Raw genomic sequence first — 20,857 nt, forward strand, 5'->3', positions numbered from 1 at the left:
GCATGACCAGAAGGCCAACATGGTGGCGTTTACTCCAGATCAGCTTGTTTTGGTTACGGTACCTACAAGGCATAGGGCCTTACAGGACATGGATTGGACCCTTCAAGATTGTGGGTAAACATTGAGAGGTCAATTGTTTAGTGGACTTGGGCAACCCCAAGGAGGCCGCTCACACTAACCATTTGAAGGCTTATGTTTCCAGACCGGAACTAGGAGCTTTGCTTCTAGCCTCTGATCAAGAGGAGGAGAGTGAGCCCCTCCTTGATCTCCTCAGGGGACAACCTTCAGATGAGACGACTGAAGTAGTAAAACTCTTCAGAAATGACTCTGCAACAATAGGCGCAGTGCAAGGCTCTATCGAATCAGTTTGCCTCCCCGTTTGTTCTCACAGACACCAGGCTTGACCCCCTTGGGGCCAGCATGATATTCTCACTGGTGACAGTCTCCCTGTCAAAAGCGGGGGTTACACATGTCCATGGGCTGGTTCAGTTGTACTAGTAACAAAAGCAGGAACCAAAGAGTTGAGATTCTGAGTGGACTATAGAGCTCTTAATGCAGTCACCCTGACTAATGCTCCTCCGTTACCCAGGACAGACGAGCTGGTGGACAAACTTGGTTCAGCCAAGTTCCTCAGTACATTTGGCCTGACCTTAGGCTATTGTCAAATGGCTCCGACAGACCATGTCAAGGAGGAAACTGCATTTTCCAACCCAGGAGGACTTTACCAGTTGAAGGTGATGCCTTTTGGACTCAAACATGCACCTGCTACATTTCAGAGGATGGTGAATCAAGTTCTGAATGGGTTAAAGGAAGTCTGCATGGCATACTTAAATGACATTGCAGTGTTCTGCCCCACTTGGGAAGAGCATCTTCACTAACTAGGATATGTTTTGCAGGCTCTGGAACAGGCCCATCTGACCATATAGGCTAGTAAATGTCAAATTGGTCAGAGTAAAGTGGTCTACCTTGGACATGAGGTAGGAGGTGGTGAAATAAGGTAATTGCCTAGCAGGGTACAAGCTGTACAAGACTGGGCCGCCCCTACTACTCAGACCCAAGTGAGAGCCTCCTTGGGTCTCACTGGGTATTACAAGAACTTCATAGAGAACTATGGGACCATAGCTTCTCCATTGAATGAGGTGATCTCACCCAAATTCCCCAAGAAGGTCAGGTGGCATGAGGAGTGCACTAAGGCTTTTGAAGGACTGAAGAAAGCCCTTTGTCAAGCTCCAGTCTTGAGAGCCCAGACTACAACCAATCCTACATTGTACAAATAGGGTTATAGGTCAATTGGTCGAAAACATTTGGTCGACTGGACAACTGGTCGAATCAATTTGGTCGAAAACCAAATGGTCGAATTTTTTTTTTTTTTTATTTTTACCTCTTTTTTGGTTTTTTGGGGGGGGTCCCCCCCCATTTTTTTTTCCCCCCACACGAAAACCCACAAAACACATATATAATTAAAAAAAAAAAATTCGACCATTTGGTTGTCGACCAAATTGCAGTCGACCAAATGACCGGACACCTACAAATAGATGCTTCCAACACAGGGATAGGTGCAGTTTTTAGTCAACTGGATGAGAAAGGCAGGAAACACCCTATCTGCATCATCAGTAGGAAATTGAAGGACTGTGAGACAAGGAGGGCAACTATTGAACGTGAATGTTTTGCCATAGTGTGGTCTCTGAAGAAGTTTAGGCCATACTTGTATGTTCTACTTTCATTATTCAGACAGACCACCAATCCTTGAGATGGTTAATGCAGATGAAGGGGAATAAGCCAAAATTGTTAAGGTGGTCAACCAGCCTCCAAGGGTTTCATTTCACCAAAGAACACGTCAGGGTGTAAATCACCAAAATGTCGATGGTATCTCCAGAAAGTATGACCGACTGGATTAGGAGATTGATCCAAAAATGGATTAAATCCTCCTGTCCCTTAGTATGAAGGGGACAAGTTTAAGGGAGAATTCTAATATCTGTGATAATTACCTTCAACTTTTGAGACCCCCAAACTCTTTTGCTAGACTTTAGGACTTCACATTTTTAACCCGGGAGTGAGTGAGCCCTTTTTCTCACCCCCTCATGTGTTTTGATCCCATTTGGATTATGAGTTTCATTTGTTTTTGGAGTCTGAAAAACTCCATAGGTATCTACATTTTGTATAGTGGCACACAGCATGCAGTGTGTCAGAAATCCTTTAGATTTCTCATAAGGTTTAAATACCTTTTCTTTTGTGAACTACTGTTCACAAAAATAGTAAAGGGAAATTGACTTTACTTACCTTTTCTCTTTGTGGGTTCAGCACACACCATTTTATGTGGAGTGCTGGGGGGTTACTTAGTAGCCCCTTATCCTACCTACTCCTGTAACATTTCTTATATACTTTAAATGGCTGGTGGCAGTGGTTTCATGTTCCTAGCATTGTGCTTTTCTACCGCAGGCTGAATCCTCTGCTGCAGTATAGCACCCATGGGTGACGATTTAGTAAAAATGGCCCGGTCTTTTTTCGCCATTTCCTGTTTGTAAGGTCTTTCTAGGTTTACTCTGCGCACCAAGCCAGGTTGAGTCCTTTGTTCGTTTTGCCTTTGGCGGGCTTCAGTACTGAAACCGCCTCTAGCTCCAGTGTGTCTGGAAGGACAAGAAGTGAGGGAGGTTCCCGAAACTCGCCTGTCCTTTGTCTTAAATGTACTCAGTCCTGTGACAGCTAGGGTGTGCATGAAAGGGAGAAACCTGCTTAAAAGGCGAGGGTTTTGGGACTAGAGACAGTCGACCACTGGGAAGAACAACCCGAAGAAACTGAACAAAGCTTGCTGCATCCTCCTGGACCTTTGAATTGCCCAGTGAAGCCCTGCTGCTGTACTGAAACTGATCGACAAGAGACGCTCCGGAAGGGACAACTTCTTCCCTTGGGTAAGTGGGACCAACTAGCCCCCCCCCCCCTCATGCCCCCACGAGACTAACTTCACTGGAACATCTACCCCGACTGGATGTACTTCTTTGCTGCTGCAGAAACCGAGTGCCAGGGGTCTACAAATCCGTAGTCGAGTGCAGCGTCTGCAATTCGGCCAGAAGCTCCAGGAGTCTCACAAGGACCCTCCAGAAGCAGGATGACAAGAGCTCGAGTCCCCTCACCAGAGTGCAGAACTCAAGGAGTGAAGGAAGCCCAGCCGGTGTCCAAGATCCGCGGTGGTGCTGTTTAACGAGAGCTGAAACCGCGAAGTGCTGCATCTGAAAAGAGCCCGTAGCTGCCGCCGACCTCCAAATTACTGCTGCAGGAGTCCTCTGGGCGTCCTCCCTCTTGTCCCCACGACTGAGACCCAGACATTGCATCACTGCAACCAGACATTCTTCTTCTAACCAAAGGTAGTCTTCCGACTTGGGGTACTTACCCCAGTGTCTTTAGCTTTGCTCTTCTCAGTCGAGACTTGCAGTAGCTACTTTGCTAGAGTTGATTTCAGCTCTACCATTCACATGTGTAACAGTTTGTCACCCTACAGTGATTTTTCTTCAACAAACTCTCTTGTGAAGACTTTGTTGTCATCCAAGAAGTGCCTCAGCTCCATAGATTGTGCTCCAGTTGACTTTGGCTGTCCTGGCTCACTGCAGACTCTTCTAGTCCATTTGACTTTGATATTTACTGTCCCTTAGAGGTGATAACGACCTTTCCCAGCAATAATAAGTTAAAAACCAAGTTATCTAGACTTCATTGGAAGATTGAAGTGCTCATATGCTCTGAGAACCTGTTTAACTTTTTTCCTTTGGGACGGGTTTCAAGAAGCCAGTTGGTCTGACTGCGCTTTCCAAATCGTCTCTGGTGCACTGTGTTGTGCTAAAAAACACATGCTCAACCACCTTGGTTGTTGCATGTGCTGGCTGCCATACAGATGAAGGTTTAGTTAATTTTAATGGGTTTTCTCCGTGTTGGCAGGTGCAGGTTTGGTCTAAAAACAAGGAAGGGATTTCTTCAGTAAATTTCTCTCTGGAGGTTATTCGCCTAAAACAGGAAGGACCCCTAGGTGCTTAGTCTAGAGATCCTTTTGCAGAACGATATAGACCTGTGCGGGTAGCACTTTGCACTAGATCTAGTCGTTCTATAGCCGACCGGTTTCTGTGGAACAAGGTGGATGAGCCACATTCATCAGGGCTAGTCTGGGCATCACAGTATATGCCCGCTGTTATTTAATTCCAGCAACGGTGTCTGCTCAACTTCTGTGCCTCTCCCTGTAGGGATGACAGGAGGGAGGGGTGAGAATTGGAGCAGGGATAAATATCCGAATTGATAACCTCAAATGTAGGTCTGTTCCAAAACACTGCATTGCATTATCAGTAAAGCAAAGGCTTACCCTCTCCGTGTGGTATGGATGCTCTCCACGGGGGTGAGATGGCCCGGAACCTGGGGGCCAAATGACAATTATTACTGTCAAGTGTGATGCACCTGTGCATCTAGGATAGGAAAGCAACAATACTCTGTGTATAACTATCCATTTATAACCGAATTGCGTGAGTTACACTGTCAAGCTGCACGCGCTCTGCGTTGCAGCTTCAAATTCAGCAAGTGTACAACAGAAACACCCTGTGTGACACGCAAGTCCGCGTGCCTACCTCTCGACCCCTGCTCGCGGGGGAGTGGCTGGCCGCGGATAGCGTCTAAAAGAGGCCGCTTACCTGGAGCGAACGTCTCTGGTGGTCCTGCGGGCCGCGCGCGAGAGGTTTCTTCGCCGCGTCCCGCACTAACCTTCTGCTTATGTTGCCATGGCGCTGCGAGTCGCGTGGTCACGTGTGCCTGACTCCAGCATGGCCGCACCACTAGGTGGAAGCGACGGCCATCACGGAGTCAGGCTCAGCGGGCAGCGAATCAGAGGCCCTGTTGCGGGAGCTTTCCCCGTGTGTGAGGACAAAGGTCTGACACTATTGGCTGTGTGCTGGGTGTCAAACACATGATTGTAGGCCACATATAGTGATCTCATGTGGCCAAAGGAAAGGCGAAGGTAACGCGCCAGTGCCCAGTGGCAGCCGCATGTCCGCTGCTCGGGTGCCGGATCGCCACACATTATTGGACTACACTGTCCAAGCCATAAATGTCTCACATAGATCAGAAATGCTGGAGGTGCATCTTGAATGATGCTCTTGCGCCAAAACAGCCAGTTACTGTAAGTAAAGTTGTAGTGGTTATGGACAATACATCATTACAGCATTGCATACAATAACCCACATATACCAAAAAGAGCCAATACGCTGCAAGAAATCCCCATTGGCCAGTGGAAAGTATAGGTTACAGAGTAGCCAGGGATTGTCCCATGAAAGACAGCAGAACCCTCAAAAGGAATTCTTCCCTTACAACACTTATGCCTCCATGCCATTTTAGCCACATATGCCCCCTCCTCCTGAAACCTTCCTTTCTGGAAACTTTTGCACCCATTAACTTCGATTCCCCAACAATTCCCACCTCAGTTTGTCTATTCTCGATGAATCCACAACCGATTTGAATATAGTCCTACCTTCTGTGGTTGGGAAGAACTCCCCATGCGTATATGCAAGGTGGCCAAGCCGCAGGGGACTGGGTTCATCCAGCCACCAACCGATGTGCCTCCCAGAGGATGGATGGGGTGGGACCCCGCAGGCTCACCACCCACCATCAAGGTACGGTAATACCCATCAAGGCATTTGAAACCCAGCCATTAGGAGCCTCTATATCAGATCATGCAGAGACTGGTCCAAGTGAATACTGAAAAACCAAGGTTTTGGAGGGACCTGAACCAGTGACTACTGACAACCCGACGTCTGGTGGATACCTGTTCTGAATGCTAAGGTCTAAAAGAGAACTTTCTGATAAACAGATACCAGAGGTTAGAGATAAAGCCAATAGCACATACGAGAGCTCCAACGATGAGACCAGTTCAAGTTGAAAGAGAACAAGGTGAAAGGTGAAAGTGAACACTAAAGACTGGTCTGGGAAGTCCAAGGTCTGGATGGAGTGATTGAGAACAAAAGAAGCGTACAGACCTAGTAATTCCCAGAGAACCCTTTCTTTCCAGGAGAAACATCTTTCTTTTGTTTTCTAGACTGCGGCTGAACATTATAGAATAGGATCTTTAGTTGGACAAGACTTTGAACATTTGTATTATAGCTTAGGGACTAGCATGGAGGTGAACAACTTGTTAATTATAGGTTTGCTACTTTTTGGTGTCTGCATCTTTGGACATTGTGCTGTAGACTAGCCTGTCCTGTGAGGGTCAAGGACTTGCAAGACTAGGTTTGAACTTCACGATTTTGAGAACTCTAGCGAATGTGTTAAGACACTTAAATATCCCACATTATGCTGACACCACTGTCAATAGGAACGCTCACATCTTTATACCGATTTTCCCTAAAGAATAGAAAACTTAGTCTGAATTACAAATAAATTGGGACACAGTCATTACTCAACCTCCCTACGTGCCCTTTCCCAGCTTCCCACCCCCTCCCAAACCACTCCCCCCCCACCCCTCATCCCCAGTCTTCCTAATCCCCTTTGCCGGTTCCCTTCCTCACTCAAACCACAGGTCTGTAGATCTAGCCTCATCCCACACCTTTCTACACCCACTCACCTCCCCCTGCCTTACATATCGATCATACTGATCTCGGAGATGGAAAACAACACAAAGCCCATATACTTTGGATTCAGACCTGGGTGTCCATTGACATAACAAATGCATTATAGTTCAGTGGGTTCAGCTCCTTGATACAGATATCTGCATGTACTGTATGAACGTGTTTCGATACATAAAATTAAAAATATATTTGTTTTTAGGAGTGCAAAGCAGGGTTTCTTAAATGAGAATTTTGTGAAATTGCATCTGTGTTTAACATTCAAGAAGACAGGGGCCCAAGGCTACTTGGGCAGCAAAACCCACAAAGGGTTACAGTGGCAGAGGGGTCTAGAAAAGAAATGAGTCACTCTTGCTACAGAAGTAAAGCCAATAAGCTTGGGAAGTTAGCAAAGAGAAATCAGGTGGTTGCCCGTCCACAAAGGGGGTCCAAAGAATCCCCAAAATGTAATTTTGCCCCCACATCAGGTATAAGGGATGAGGACGATTCTTGGCTCGAGTCCTCCCATCATATGATGTACATCAGACACATTTGAGTAAATGAATGGTGAATTTAGCCAAGATTTGCAATTTTTCATTTAGAACTTTTAACACAATTACTATACCATGGATTACAGGTTGAGATAGTTTAACCAAATTTTAGCCTATTTCCCTATAGTACATCAGTGCACTTACCGAATAGCGTCAATTTAAGTATCCTACTGCACTGGATAGCAAAGGACAGGTCAGAGCTGTCAAAAATTGTTATAAGATCACCATCTAAAACATAAAAAGAAACCAATACATAGGTACATTAAAATCAGAAAATAGCTCAAGTTAATCTGAGTTGCCAATACTCCAGAATCTATTATGGACTCGGTGCATACATATTACTAATGCAAGGACATTTACATGCAATCTGAACTCAATAATCTATTGTTAAGTCTCAAATCAGCAAAAACGGATTAGCTACTATATAATGGACACACAAAGTTTGCTAAATCATAGTTGCTCCACTGTTCCATGGGCTTGGCAAATTTCACACCTGCTCAGGCAACAAAAAACTCAATTATTTAAAAACTTCAAGTTAATGGTAGGCAGAGATTACACTTTTCCTTGAATTGTTATCAAAGCATTCAGTTATGGAATAAACGAAAAATAATAGCAGGCTGTTAGTATCATTTCAAACAATCCACATAAAATTGAAGGCGCTGGATGACTCAGTGCAGTTACCACTCATGAGGAGAGTAAAGTAAACCAATTCAGTCCATCTCCGGTTTGTGTTTGATAAATACGGGAGTCGCAGATAGAGATATGTCCGCTCTGAGAGGACCACAGCTCCATTTGAGGCTGAACAATGCCTTCCAGACTGTAGCAGTTTGCATACTTATACAGAAACTGGTCTTATTGCCATGAGCGTAAGCTAGCACACTCTTGAGTGACAGGGCGGTGGGAACATCCTAAATAGCAGGAAATCACATATCGAAAGTTTACAAGACCAACATCTTTTGGAGACCAACGATTGTTTAACCTTTAGATGTGCAACATAACTTGACAACGGTTTTCTAAAGAATCAGCAAATGTGGCTCTTTTGAGGCCCTCTTGAATTCAGGTAAAGCTGTATTTGGACTTCCTCTTCTAATCGCAATGTGTGGCCAGGAGCAAAAGTGCATGCATTATGTGCAGCACTAACACTGTTGCCATCAAAGAAAATACTCAACTAGGCTGTGACGTCTTTAGAACGATTTTTTTTTAAGCAGCTACAATGGCTCGTAACTTGAAGTGGCTTACAGAGTCTTTTAAAAAACAAAATGTTTTCTGTTGGAGAAACATATTGTACCCCCCTTCTGGAAAGGCATATTTGATGTTCTGGATATGAACCATTTTAAGCTAATCACAAACGTTTGCATCATTAAATAAGTGTAAACAAAGTTCCACCTTTCTAGCCAAGCAACTCAATGCAGATTGCCATTTCATTGTAAAAGTCCATTCCTGAGGTTGCAATTCCAGACAACAGCAAATCTCACTGCTGGCGCCATCACCAAACAAAGCCACTTGCATAAAGAACAGTGAAAGATAATAGATTGGTTCAATTTTAGTCATTATTTAAAGAGAGGGTGTAGTAGACATGCCACAGCTCAACTGGATTCATTCATGTGAATAAAAGAAAATCCCAATCAGCAAATCTTTACTGCCATTTTTACCTTCATCTTTATACTTTATTGTTACTTCATCATTGCTCAGTAATTTTCCTCTAAAGACTCTTTGCATCATTAACACCAGCTCGTCATAAGTGATGTCTTCATTGTGAATTGGAATTCGACGAATATCCTCTCCAATTTGGGCTTTGATAATGAGCTTTCCGCTCAAGTCCAACTGCCCGTTCATGGTGGGCTCTGTTATGACTCACGTAGCTAGAATAAAGTGAACAAAAGAAAATTATCTATAAACCCAAGATAATGAGATGTAGTATAAAAATATCATCCATATTCAATTTATAAAATCGTTTAATAAGTCAGCTAAATTTCAAACAGCTCATAACAATAAGCCTGATAAACGGTCGTATGGTAGGGGAAAAGTAAATAGCCAACTCACACTTAACCATAAATCCTACCATTTAACATATTGAGAGCCGCAATTGACTAACAATATATTTTAAGATGTTCGCAGTATATTAAAGAGAAAGATGCACATTGTACACATTTTACCACTCATGGTCAAGTGTGGGAGTAGGTCTCATGTAGACGAAGAGAAATGTTCAAAAACCAACCCGGGAAAAGTAGTAAAGGCAAAAGTAGATACTTTGATTCTAAGTATTGTTCCAGTGCCTGTCTTCAAAGGTGTGGACTGGTAGAGCTGCTGACTTGTCCTAGAGCTGTGTTCCTCAAAGTGTGGGGTGCACCCACTTGGTGGACTTCTGCACCATGCCCTATGGTGGACATAGGGGATCTGACAGTTGGAAAAACAATGAACAATGAACAGGGGCTCAGCTTTGACAGGCTGTGTTTCGGCTTCAACATTAGGTGCTCAAACACAGCATGGAAGAGCACCCACAATGTGTTTATTTTCCTTGTCAGCAACCCACTGATGCTAGCAAGGTAGGCACTGTGGCCCCTCCACATGCCATGGATATGGGTGCCCACCAGCCCAGTGAGGAGGTGGAGAGCACAGGAAGAAGAATGGTTTGTCAGAGAACAGGTGAGCAACACCAAATGGCGTACAGCGAGAAAGTGCAAGGACGACAGGAGAGTGCCAGGGAGGGATAGGTAGAAGAGCAGAGAGGATAGCAAAAGTGAGGAAGAAAAAAGCATGAGAAGGAACAGAAGTCACAGAATACAGTGGAAGAAAAGGACAAAAAAGAATGCAATAGAATTAAAAGGAGGAGAACACCATGCTAGGAAGAGCAGAAACAGCAGGAGGAAGAGGTGAGCATCGGAGGGGAGAAAGGTGCAAGTACATTGGAAAGTAGGGGAGACTGACAGCTAGAACAGGAGAGAATTAAGATACAGAGAAAAATTGAACGTGGGAGAACACGACCGGAGCCGAGAGGAGCTTTAAAGGAGGCATGAACAAGGAGAGAAGACAGAGGAGAGACAGTATGGACTTGTGAAAAGAGAAAGGAGGAGACCGAACTGACAGGTAATATTTACAGAAGAGAAAAAAGGAAAGAGATTGCATCAGAGGCAAACTAAAAGAACAGAATGGAAGAAAAGAAAAAATGAAATAGGCGAGGAGTGAGCAGGTATAACAGAAGGAACAGAAAGACATCATGGATCAAAGTAATTGAGGGCCTGCAGATAGAATGGGAAGTTTAGAGCCAAAATGGGAGTGGGGAGGGGGGTAGCAAAAGAAATGAGACTGAACTAGAAAGAGAAGAGGCACAAAAATGGGAGGAATGAAAGAGAAGGATATGAAATGAGAAGGAAAAGCAACTAAGGTGGAGCAGGATCACCGCAGACCACCAGGTGCAACATCACAATAGGACACTTGGGCGCAAGAGGACAGTGGTCAAAACAGGGAAGATCAATGGTAGAGAATGATTGTAGTAAGTAACCGAAGAGTGATGCAGCAGTGGGCAAAACCTCAGAGTAACAAGCAACAATGTTAACAGTGGCGCAATACAATGGCTGATACCCGAGATGGACTGTAGTGAACCTTGAAGCAAGGAATGGGCCTCTAGCCGCAACTTCATACTACGCAACTAACGGCGAGGCAGCAGAGGTGTACTTCAGGCCCATCTATGATGAGCTACCCTTTAATCACTATGAGGATACTGGGCCAAATAGAAGTAGCCTAATGGGTCTACCAAATGCAATGGGTTCCTGAAGGACATTTCCTTGGAACCATTTCAGAACTTGGCATGTGGCTGGCATTTGTGAGGTTCTACCACAATGGCAGACCCCTCAAGAAGTTAAGTTCATGTGCCGTATGTGTGTGTATTCCAATGATGGTGCTTTGTTAGGCAGACCGCCGTTCAGCAGTGCCAGGCTGCTGACTACAATAGCGTGACAATTCAAATCTGAGGTAATTTTTGCTTCTTCTAATACATGACCTGCCCGGAATTCATGCTTTGAGCCATCCTAGACAAACATTTCTAGCAATAAACCTTGTATGCTAGTCGGGTCAGATCTTTAGGGTTTTTCTAGATTGCTGGAATTCTTTAATGTGAGCTTTCATGCACACAGGAGGCAGACATTTCATGAACAGAATAAAAGTAAAGTTTATAGTAAAACCTTACATGTACTTGTGTGAGCAAAATCTACACTAATACTCTTACTATGCACACTCCTACGACACAGGCTCCTATGACACATGGTCCTACAACAAGAGCTACTAAAACATGCTCTTAGGAGACCTGCTCCTATAACACACTTTCCAACCACATGTGCTCCTACAAGATAACCTCTTTCCACACACTCCTACGGCACTCACTCCTTCGACACACCCTTACAACACAAGCTCTTGTGACAAGCTATTAGGACACAAACTCCAACGATGCATGCTCCTAAGAATGTACATTACACACTATGAACGTACAGCTTCTAAACAAACTGCATGCAGACAAATACATTAAAGCTCAGAATGAATGCGCAGCTTTTATCCAAAATGTACACGGATAAGTAGAATTTGTACATGGTCATGATGAATGTACAAAAATTCTACCCAAAATGTAGCCGGAATACATAGTATGTACATTACACATGCTCAGAATGAATATACTGCTTCTGTACAAAATGTACACGGCTATTATGAGTACCTACATTACTTTAAAACTATTGTACAGCTTCTATTTAGAAAGTACACAGACATGTAGAGTATGTACATTCCACATGCTGAAAATGTATACATTCTATCCAAAATATACAGGGAGTATTTGCATTACACACCCTTAGAATGAATGTACAGCATGTATACAAAATGTACACAGACATGAAGAGTATGTACATGAAATGTGCTTAAAACCAACGTTATGGTAATATCTTTTATAAAGCGCAACCTTCCCCAATTAAGGCATCATGGCACCAAGGCTTGAGAAAGGAAACGGCTAAAACAGAAAGAAAGACATTTAAAAATGGTCAGTTAAGATGGCGCCAGAATAAAAGATGACTTTACATACACATAAGGAACGCGGGAGTTTGTTCCAGAAAACTGCACCAGCCACTGAGAAGGCTCTACCTCAGGCACGTGATCGTTTAAACCTAAGCATTTGAATCAAAAGTGCATGCTAAGATCTTGGAGCTCAAAAGGGCATATACTGTCGAAACCTTTCCTGGAGCTATTTTGCGGCAGTGCTATATAAGGCACAATGAACAATACAGAGTGCTTTAAATTCAATACGGGGGGCAAAAGGAAGCCAATGAAGGGAGCGAACAACTGGTGAGATTGCGGTAAACAGGAGTATTTATGGCTGCTCTAGCTGCCGAATTCTGCAGAACCTGCAGACGGTTCAACAGATAGCAGGATTGAGCAAAGTAAAAAGAATTGCAATAGTCCATAATCCCCAAGATGGATGGTGCAACCACCGGGGCGTGCAAGCAGAATGGGAGAACCTTGCAGAACATTTTCAATTGGAAATATCCACTTAGATAAACCATGCTGACCTGGGCCTTCTGCAGAGAGATGCTGAGATTTTATAACCCAGGTCTTTGACCACAGCCACCGCAGTAGGAAGAGGGCATAGGGTGGCCAGCCAAAAGGCCAGTGTCCAGAAAGAAGTAGCAGAAGAAGGAACAATTACCAGAATAGGAGACAGGGCAGATCCTTGGTAAACCCCACAAGAGATGGAAACAGGATTAAGATCGCAAAGGGCGTAGAGGAAGCCGTTTAGAACATCAGTACACATTCTATCCAAAGAGAGTGTACATTACACACATTTAGAATGTATGTACGAATTCCATTTAAAATGTACATGGACATGTAGAGTACGTACATATCACCAACTCCGGACTGTACAGCTTCTTTGCAAATTGTACACCTATATGTAGAGTATGTACATTACACACTCTGCGTTTATACAAAATGCACACGGGCATGCAGAGTATGTACATTACAAATAATGCACATGGGCATGCAAAGTATGTATATAACAAATCAAAAACAATCACGTAACAATAATTTGGAAAAAAAAAAAGATTACAAAAAAAGTTAAGGGTAAACCATCAAAACCTTCAAGTCTATGAACATTGGAAAGGATAACGTCATGGCAATATAATAAACCAGATTAATAAAAAATATTTTAAAATCAAATATCATGGTAACCTTAACACACCCACAAATCTATAAGCACATAGAGTAATTATATGCATACAAAGTTATTGTAAAACTTTAAAGGCAGAATAAATGTACACCTAGCATAATTTATTAAAGTTTAAAATGGCATAGGACAACATTACTATATAATAAACTGAAATTATAATATACACAAGTGGATTCCTCCAAAATGTGCAATAAATAAGTAATATACAAATGTTAAATAAAAAGTAAATTAATCATTAATTTACAATTACAAAATATACCAACAGATTACATTAAAATATCAATTTACAAAGTACTGTAATAATTGCAAATATATAATTTTATAAACAATGAACATAGCAAAAATAAGACATTAAACTAAAAAAAGGTATAATATCACAGTAATAATTTGACATTTACAAATATCAATATATACAGATTTGTAATGTAAAAAGTTAGTTACATCCAAGTACAACAAACTATGCACACAAAAAAAGCAAAAATGTAATGTGTGCTAAATGACATTTTGCAAATAAAACAAAATGTAAATACTAACAAAAGCAGCACAAATGTAATGTACATTAAAACAGTAACATTTGTGTTAAACAAAAATGCACACAACACATTACCACTATAAACATTTGATAGCAACAGCAAAACATTGCAGATCAAAAACAGTTAAGGTTACCATATTTGATTTTAATATATGTTTAACTTAATTATGTTACTTTTTGTAAACATTAGAAATTATTAAGTTATGGTACGTTTTGTTGGTTTAACCTCAACTCTTCTGTAGAATATAGATGAGACAATCTGCCTACCCTACTAACAGCTCCTAAGAGCCTACAGCGTTATGTATAGACCAAAAATACCCCAGCACCCAAAAGTAGCAATTTATTCAAACGTGTGTTAAAAACAACCAAAACATGAACTTGGAGCTAACTTCAGTTTCTAAGCCAGCAAATAAACCAAAGCATTCTGTACCTCTGCAGGAACTGTTTGTTACACTATGTTTAAGGCCGTCTTATTTCTAGCAGTTTACTCAATTACCCCACCCTGCTGTAGTGATACTAATAGACATTGAAATCACACCTCAACGTGGCAGCCATTTTGTAGGTGATAGCTCCCTTTAATACTCACACACTGAGCTATATTCAAGGATCATAAATGGATACTAGACTCTACCTTCATGTTTTAAAAATAGAATTTCTTGTCAAATATTTTTCAACAATTACCCTCATTGTAGACCCAGGGTTCTCACTACAAAGCAATTGTATGGTAATGTGCAATTAATATTATGCAAGGCTGTGCTCAGGAATACTCAAGTCGCCATTCGGGAGGTATATTGCCCCAAATATTCATTACCATCTGACCTCTGTTTCTACGCAATTTGGCCCAAGTGGGCTTGTCCGTTATTATACATGACAATGCGAATGTGAAATACCTCAACACACGTCATCTGTCATCTACCTTAAAAACTGCATAAGCACTTACTGCATCACCATAAATAAAAAGGTTAATAATGCAGAATCACTATTGTGCATTTCTCCAAAACACATAGCTAAGGGATAGCTGCTATCATTAGGAAAAAATGCTGTTTTTCGGCCTACTTCCATTCATTTCTCAATAGAGAAAGTTAAAATTTCTGCGCTGCATACAGCAAAAACCACTGGACAGAATTGATCACGAACAAAACAACTTGGGCACGAAGTGTTGGCTCAATTTCCAGGAGTCGTCTGGGGTTAATCTGTCCATTAGTTAATACTTGACTGAGTAAGGGGTGTCCGCTTTTCCCAAACTTATAGCTATATATGTGTCCCACAATGCATCAGCAAGGCCTTTATGAAATGAAAAACCAGACTTTTTGCCTGATGCAAGCAATTACTGCGCCAATACTGGGGTAATGTGAAGATTAAGTGGAAAAAAAGCTATTTGGAGGAGTGATAAGGGTGAAATGGCATCAGGCTGGAGGTAGTAAGTGGAAAGGGGACACCATGCGAAGTTGCAGAGTTTGAAGTGGTCTGGGAGTTGGAGGTGGTCTGGGGAGCCAGATGCAGTTCGAATGTTTTCACATTATCGGGGTAATATCGCAGTAATCCAGATACCATGATAATTACCTCAGTAATGGTGGCGCAGTTATTCTGCAATAAAGGGACTACATTAATCCACTTTAATTGTCGTTAGATTATCACAGTAATTACTGTGATAATTATCGGGGTAATGGAAAACTGAAAAAATAAATGGGGGGACAAACTATTGTGATCACATCTACAAGGCAGGGGGGAAATGGGCCAGTGGGCCCCAGAGAAACCTATTGGTGCAACATGTACAGTGGCCAGAGCATGGCCATGGCGGTATCAGTTAAATTCTCGAATACACATTTTCGAAATACAATTTTTTCGTAAACAAAATGCTGGAAAAAAAAAATACGCATTTTTTTTTTATTTTCTGTTTTTTTTGTTTAGTTAGTAAAAAAAAAAAAAGTCCAAACAAAAAACGGGGGTGTAGGGGGGGAACCCCCCCCCCCCCATTTCGAAAAATAAAATTAAAAAAACATTCAAAAAAAAATTCTGCAAAATTGTGTTGAGAAAATTGCATTAGAAAATATTACATTAGAAAATATCACTATAAACCGACCATGGCATGGCCATACACTGTCTACCGAGCCCCAAGGAAACCTATAGTGGAACATGCAGAGAGGCCATGGTTGAAGGCCATGGCTATCTGGCCCTAAAGAAATACTATTGGTGCAAAATGTCCGAGGGGGGATCCAAGGATTAAGGGGACCGTGTTTAATGGCGACTGTGTTTAATAGAAAATATAAGGAGTAGAAAACTGTTCATATTCGAAAGACCCTGGGCCCCCATGGACAGACATCCTTTGGGCCCTTTGCAGGGGTTTTTGGGGGCAACAGTTAGGTGAGGGGGGGCCCAGAAACAATGTTTTACTAAAGGGGTGCAGGGGGCTTGGTATGAAAAGGTTTGAATACCACTGCTATAGGTGGCGGGTGTTTATGGACGGCAACATGTTTCTCTTTGGTCTTAGAACCATGTAGCAAGTGTAGTTGCCATGGAAGCCCCTTTCGGCGATCCCATCAAAGGACGGCTTGGGGTTGTGTGCATAAATGCATGTATGGCTTTTTTGCCAGAGGACTTCCCCCGTAACAGTGCTTTCGGCCTGTCTGACGGGCAGACACGTGGGAGTCTAACAACAAATCCCGTATGTCTTAGGCTTCCGAAATGGAGCCGCAGATGGCAAGCTTTCCACACCAGAACCAACAGCGCTGGTGGGGAGAATGGCATTCGGGCCGGCATGGAGTAAACTGCCCACCGCTTAGTGATATGATATGCCATTTATAACACACCTATACACAAGTGTTAGTGGGCCTGTCATTAAGCGTTTTGGGCCTGAAAAGATTGCAGGACTCACAAGGCTGTTCAACGTATTTGTGTGGAAGGCACCAGTCACACACTCTGTGTGTATCTTTCCTGGGAAGGTTTTTATTGCATCAAGGACAGAATTTTAAAAGGCGTCCGTTCCATAGTTGTGTAAATTTAGCAGCAGCAAGACAAATACAAGTAGAAAGGAAAGCTGAAAGAGCATTCTATAATAGGAATGTAAATGTGAAAGACCCCATGCTGTCCCTACTGAAAAGGCCAAAGCCCGTTGAGGGCCGCCACCAACTGCCGAGAAAGTGCTGTCCATCGCAAATTCAGACGGTAGATGCCGGACACGCAGATGTTAGTCGAGGTGGCTGCCGAAAAGGTGACGATATTAAATATAAATAAACTGCAAGGTATACACACACACACATACACACTGTGGCACACACAAACTGTAGCAAAGTTACAAACTGTGCATTCTGCGTCCAACCACGAAGGCAGAAAAAAATAATCGGAGGGACCTCAACGCGTGAAGGATCATGGCATAGGTACAATACACGTCACACAGGGATAGTATTACAAACACGCCCAGTTGACGTCCCTTTTGGAAGTTCGGAAAAAAGAACAATACTCTGCACCTGCCACTAGATGTTGGCCTATGCACAGCATGCGACATAATATTAAACCTTGAGACAGAGCCCCCGCCCTCCCGTTACTAGGCAGGGTGGGACGCGAGGCGAGGTGCCGACACATCAGTTTCCAACTGACGCGTTGCAATGCCTTAGAAGGTCTCCATGGTGACATTTAAAACACTTCCTTGAGACGCGCGCTCACGCGTTTAGCTGCAGCGGCTGGGGAATTCGTACAGCCAGCTTAGGTGAGTAATTCTATGAACCAATGGGCCCCTGGGATAGCTCCACATACTTGAGACGTTAGCACTCTAATGGAAATCAATATTGCGGGTAATCGAGTACCTGATTGAATGATTACGGCGTGGCAAGTCGGAGCATGCAAGGTAATTCGAACTGAATTCAACACAGAGGAGGGTGAATGTGGACGCAAGTACTCTGTACATAATTTAAATCTTATTCATCATTTTGATTTACAGGGAGAAGTCAATCATAAGATATGGCCCTTATAGATATACATTTTGGGATTTAAATTAAATTAAATACACAGACATAATAGTGAGAGTTGGCCAGACGCTTAAAATGAGGTTTTGTTTTCTTGTTTTCTTCTTTTACATAATATGGACAACTATGATGAACAATGGAATGTATAATACATTGAATGCGATACCGTGTATTGTGAGCGGTGACAATGTGAACATCGCCCTGACGATGGAGTAAAACTCCAAAATGCATTGGCTTGTAGCTACATTTTTGACTTAAGGAGTAATTTCTGCCATTTTGGCTTTTAAAACGTGGAATACATTTTTTTATAAATCAGTGATTAATTGAATTCATTGTGTCACAGTACATGAGTACTGTATAAGTGAAATATAGACATGGTATATTGAAGATAAGAAGGGTATTCAAGACATGAATGTATGAACTTTCAGCTCAATATTTTTGAGTTTGGTGAGAGCATCGGGCACTACCGGGTGGTACCACCCAGTTGATTGACACATGGATCCGTACAAATTTCAGAAAAACAAAAGGATCGTCAAGCCTGATAGCTCCTAGGAATGTAAAGGATATGGTGGTGCTCACTTCTGCCATTTCTCATATTTTGACCCTTGACACAATTGGAGTGGAGGCACAAATAATATAGAAGCCAGAAGAAAGAACTATTATGAGCGAATAAAGATTACAGTTACAGACACAGCAACCAACATTTTGCAAGTGATGTCTTTCGAAGACATTGAAGCACTAACGGCGAAGAAAGCGGAGACTATAGGATTCTCCGCTGAGGAGGCAGACACAATCCTAGGTCTTCTTAGCGATACTACATTCAATGTGATTAACTGCTCATAACAGGATCCAACAAAGAGAATTTAACAACTTGAATATATCATACGGAAAGAGATTAAACAGAAGCTGCATGCAATTACCTTAGGCAGGTATAACAAAAATCAACGTATTCCGATCGACTTAGGATACAACTGCGCCCCACTCTCTACAAGAATAGTAAGGAGTTTGTGAGAAAGTGTGAAGCAATTTTGAATAAGTGTTTGCTTGATCTTATTCTCCTCACGATACAAGATACAAGAATTAGCAGCCAATCTACAGTCACTAAAGGTCGAGATTGAAGAAATAGAGAAAAACTAACAGCAACACTGTGCAAGGAAGAGGTGATCTACTATTGGTAGCCATCAACACCAAAGTGGCAAGTTATAAAACCGAGCTAGAAGCCAAAAAGATAAGTTCAAAAGAGATTGCTATGACTACCTTAATGAGGAGGTATACACGTGGATGGAGAAGTATGGCCTACCAGTAAGAAGACCAAGACAGAACACCACAAGTAACACCTCAAGCTCCGAATTAGAGACGACAGATCTGATAAATCCACAAAGGGAGTCCACCACGACCCTCAACAGGGCGAGGAGCAACAACCCCAGCAGCAACAACAATAGGGTGGCTTTCTTTTAGAGGACGGACGAGGCGAACAAGGAGGGGGAAGAGGATGACCTCAAGAAGGCCCACAGAAGAGACAACGACAGAAGAACTTAGTTATCAACCCATCATGTAGGGTACTGTCTGAGAAGGAGAAAAACTACAGAAGGGTCTGAGTTTCGTCCCGATATATAGCTGCACGTTATTTGAAACTAAGGTGGAATTGTACAGGTTCATAAGGAAGATGAAGCTCAAAGTTTTCTTCGATGAACTGGGAGTGGGAACACAAACACAGATGGAAGATACAGACCTGAAGGAATTTAGAAGTAAAAGCAACTTTACATCACCAATCAGTATCCCATCTGTAGATATTTTTCACAAACAGGTCATTAAGGATCTAGAAGCAATTTGTTTTCAACATACAGGTTACAAGAACCTGAAACCACACAAATTGGCACTAATGAAGGATTTGTACAGTGATGAAAGCATAACAATCATACCCGCAGACAAGGTGAGGGCATTGGTAATTCTCAACATGGCCGGCTAGGATGACGAATGCAATAGACAACTGCAAGACGTAAACAAATATGCAACACTTGACTTGGACCCTACTGTTAGAACTTGGAAAAATTACTAGTAAAAGCTGAGGAACTTGGTTGGATCAACCACCATACCGACAGATTTCTGACCAATGATCACTCACGTATACGAAATTTCCACACTCTACCAAAAGTGCATAAGGACCCACTCAATCCACCTGGGAGGCCCATCGTGGCAGGCATCAGCAGAATATTGCAACCATTGGGCAAATATGTAGATTACTTTCTGCAGCCGCTAGTTAAAAAAAACAGCACTTTCAAGGGCACTACGCACTTTCTGCAATACCTCCACGGTGTTCAGTACGATGCAAACAACATTCTGTTCACAGCTGACGTCAGAAGTCTGTATACCTCAATAATGCATGATTTGAGCACAGAAGCAGTTGAATGGCTACTGCTCAGAGAAGGTGATATTCCAGCACAAAAATAATTTCTTTTGGCACTATTACAATTTATAATAGAGAACTCTTATTTCAGATGCAAAAACCAGTTCTTTTTACAGGTGGCAGGTACCTCCATGGGGGACACCAAGGCTCCAGTTTATGCAAATACTTGTATGCATAGGTTCGAGACGGACCACGTTCAGACACATCCAGTATGGCAACAGCACATGGGAATGTGGATTAGATACATAGATGACATTTTTAGTATATGGGCAGGCTCAGAGACCGAACTGCAAGACTTTTTTGTGTACCTCAACACAGTGGATCAAAGATTACAATTTACCTATGAATATTCAAGGGAGATGATACACTTTTTGGATGTTAACATTGTAACAACTGGAAACAGATATAAAACCAACATTTATCGCAAAGAGCCTGATGGGAATAATTTCCTTCACCGACTTAGTTTTCACCAGCCTAGCCTGATGAAAAATGTACCATGTAGCTAGATGCTATGGGTTAAACGTATTGTCAGCGATCCAGAAGACTATGCACAGGAGCTGGTAGAGATGGGCAATAAATTCATCAACCGTGGTTACAAAAAGGAGGATGTCGAGATGACTGTGACCCGCATTGA

At 42.5% G+C, this 20,857-nt stretch overlaps 1 protein-coding gene across 2 annotated transcripts in view; it reads right to left on the reverse strand.

Moving 5' to 3' along the window:
- The window catches only part of TFG (trafficking from ER to golgi regulator), a 281,045-nt gene that overhangs the window by 209,024 nt on the left and 51,164 nt on the right, over positions 1-20,857 (reverse strand). For both annotated transcript variants that reach the window (XM_069637270.1, XM_069637269.1), the window contains exons 2-3: positions 8,770-8,979; positions 7,262-7,345 (exon numbers count right to left, since the gene is read on the reverse strand). In XM_069637270.1, the coding sequence (XP_069493371.1) occupies positions 7,262-7,345; positions 8,770-8,953 (268 nt within the window). In that variant the 5' untranslated portion in view covers positions 8,954-8,979. The remainder of the gene's footprint in view (positions 1-7,261; positions 7,346-8,769; positions 8,980-20,857) is intronic.

This window comes from Ambystoma mexicanum, chromosome 7p, assembly GCF_040938575.1.
Source record: "Ambystoma mexicanum isolate Mex_15411 chromosome 7p, UKY_AmexF1_1, whole genome shotgun sequence".
NCBI lineage: Eukaryota > Metazoa > Chordata > Amphibia > Caudata > Ambystomatidae > Ambystoma > Ambystoma mexicanum.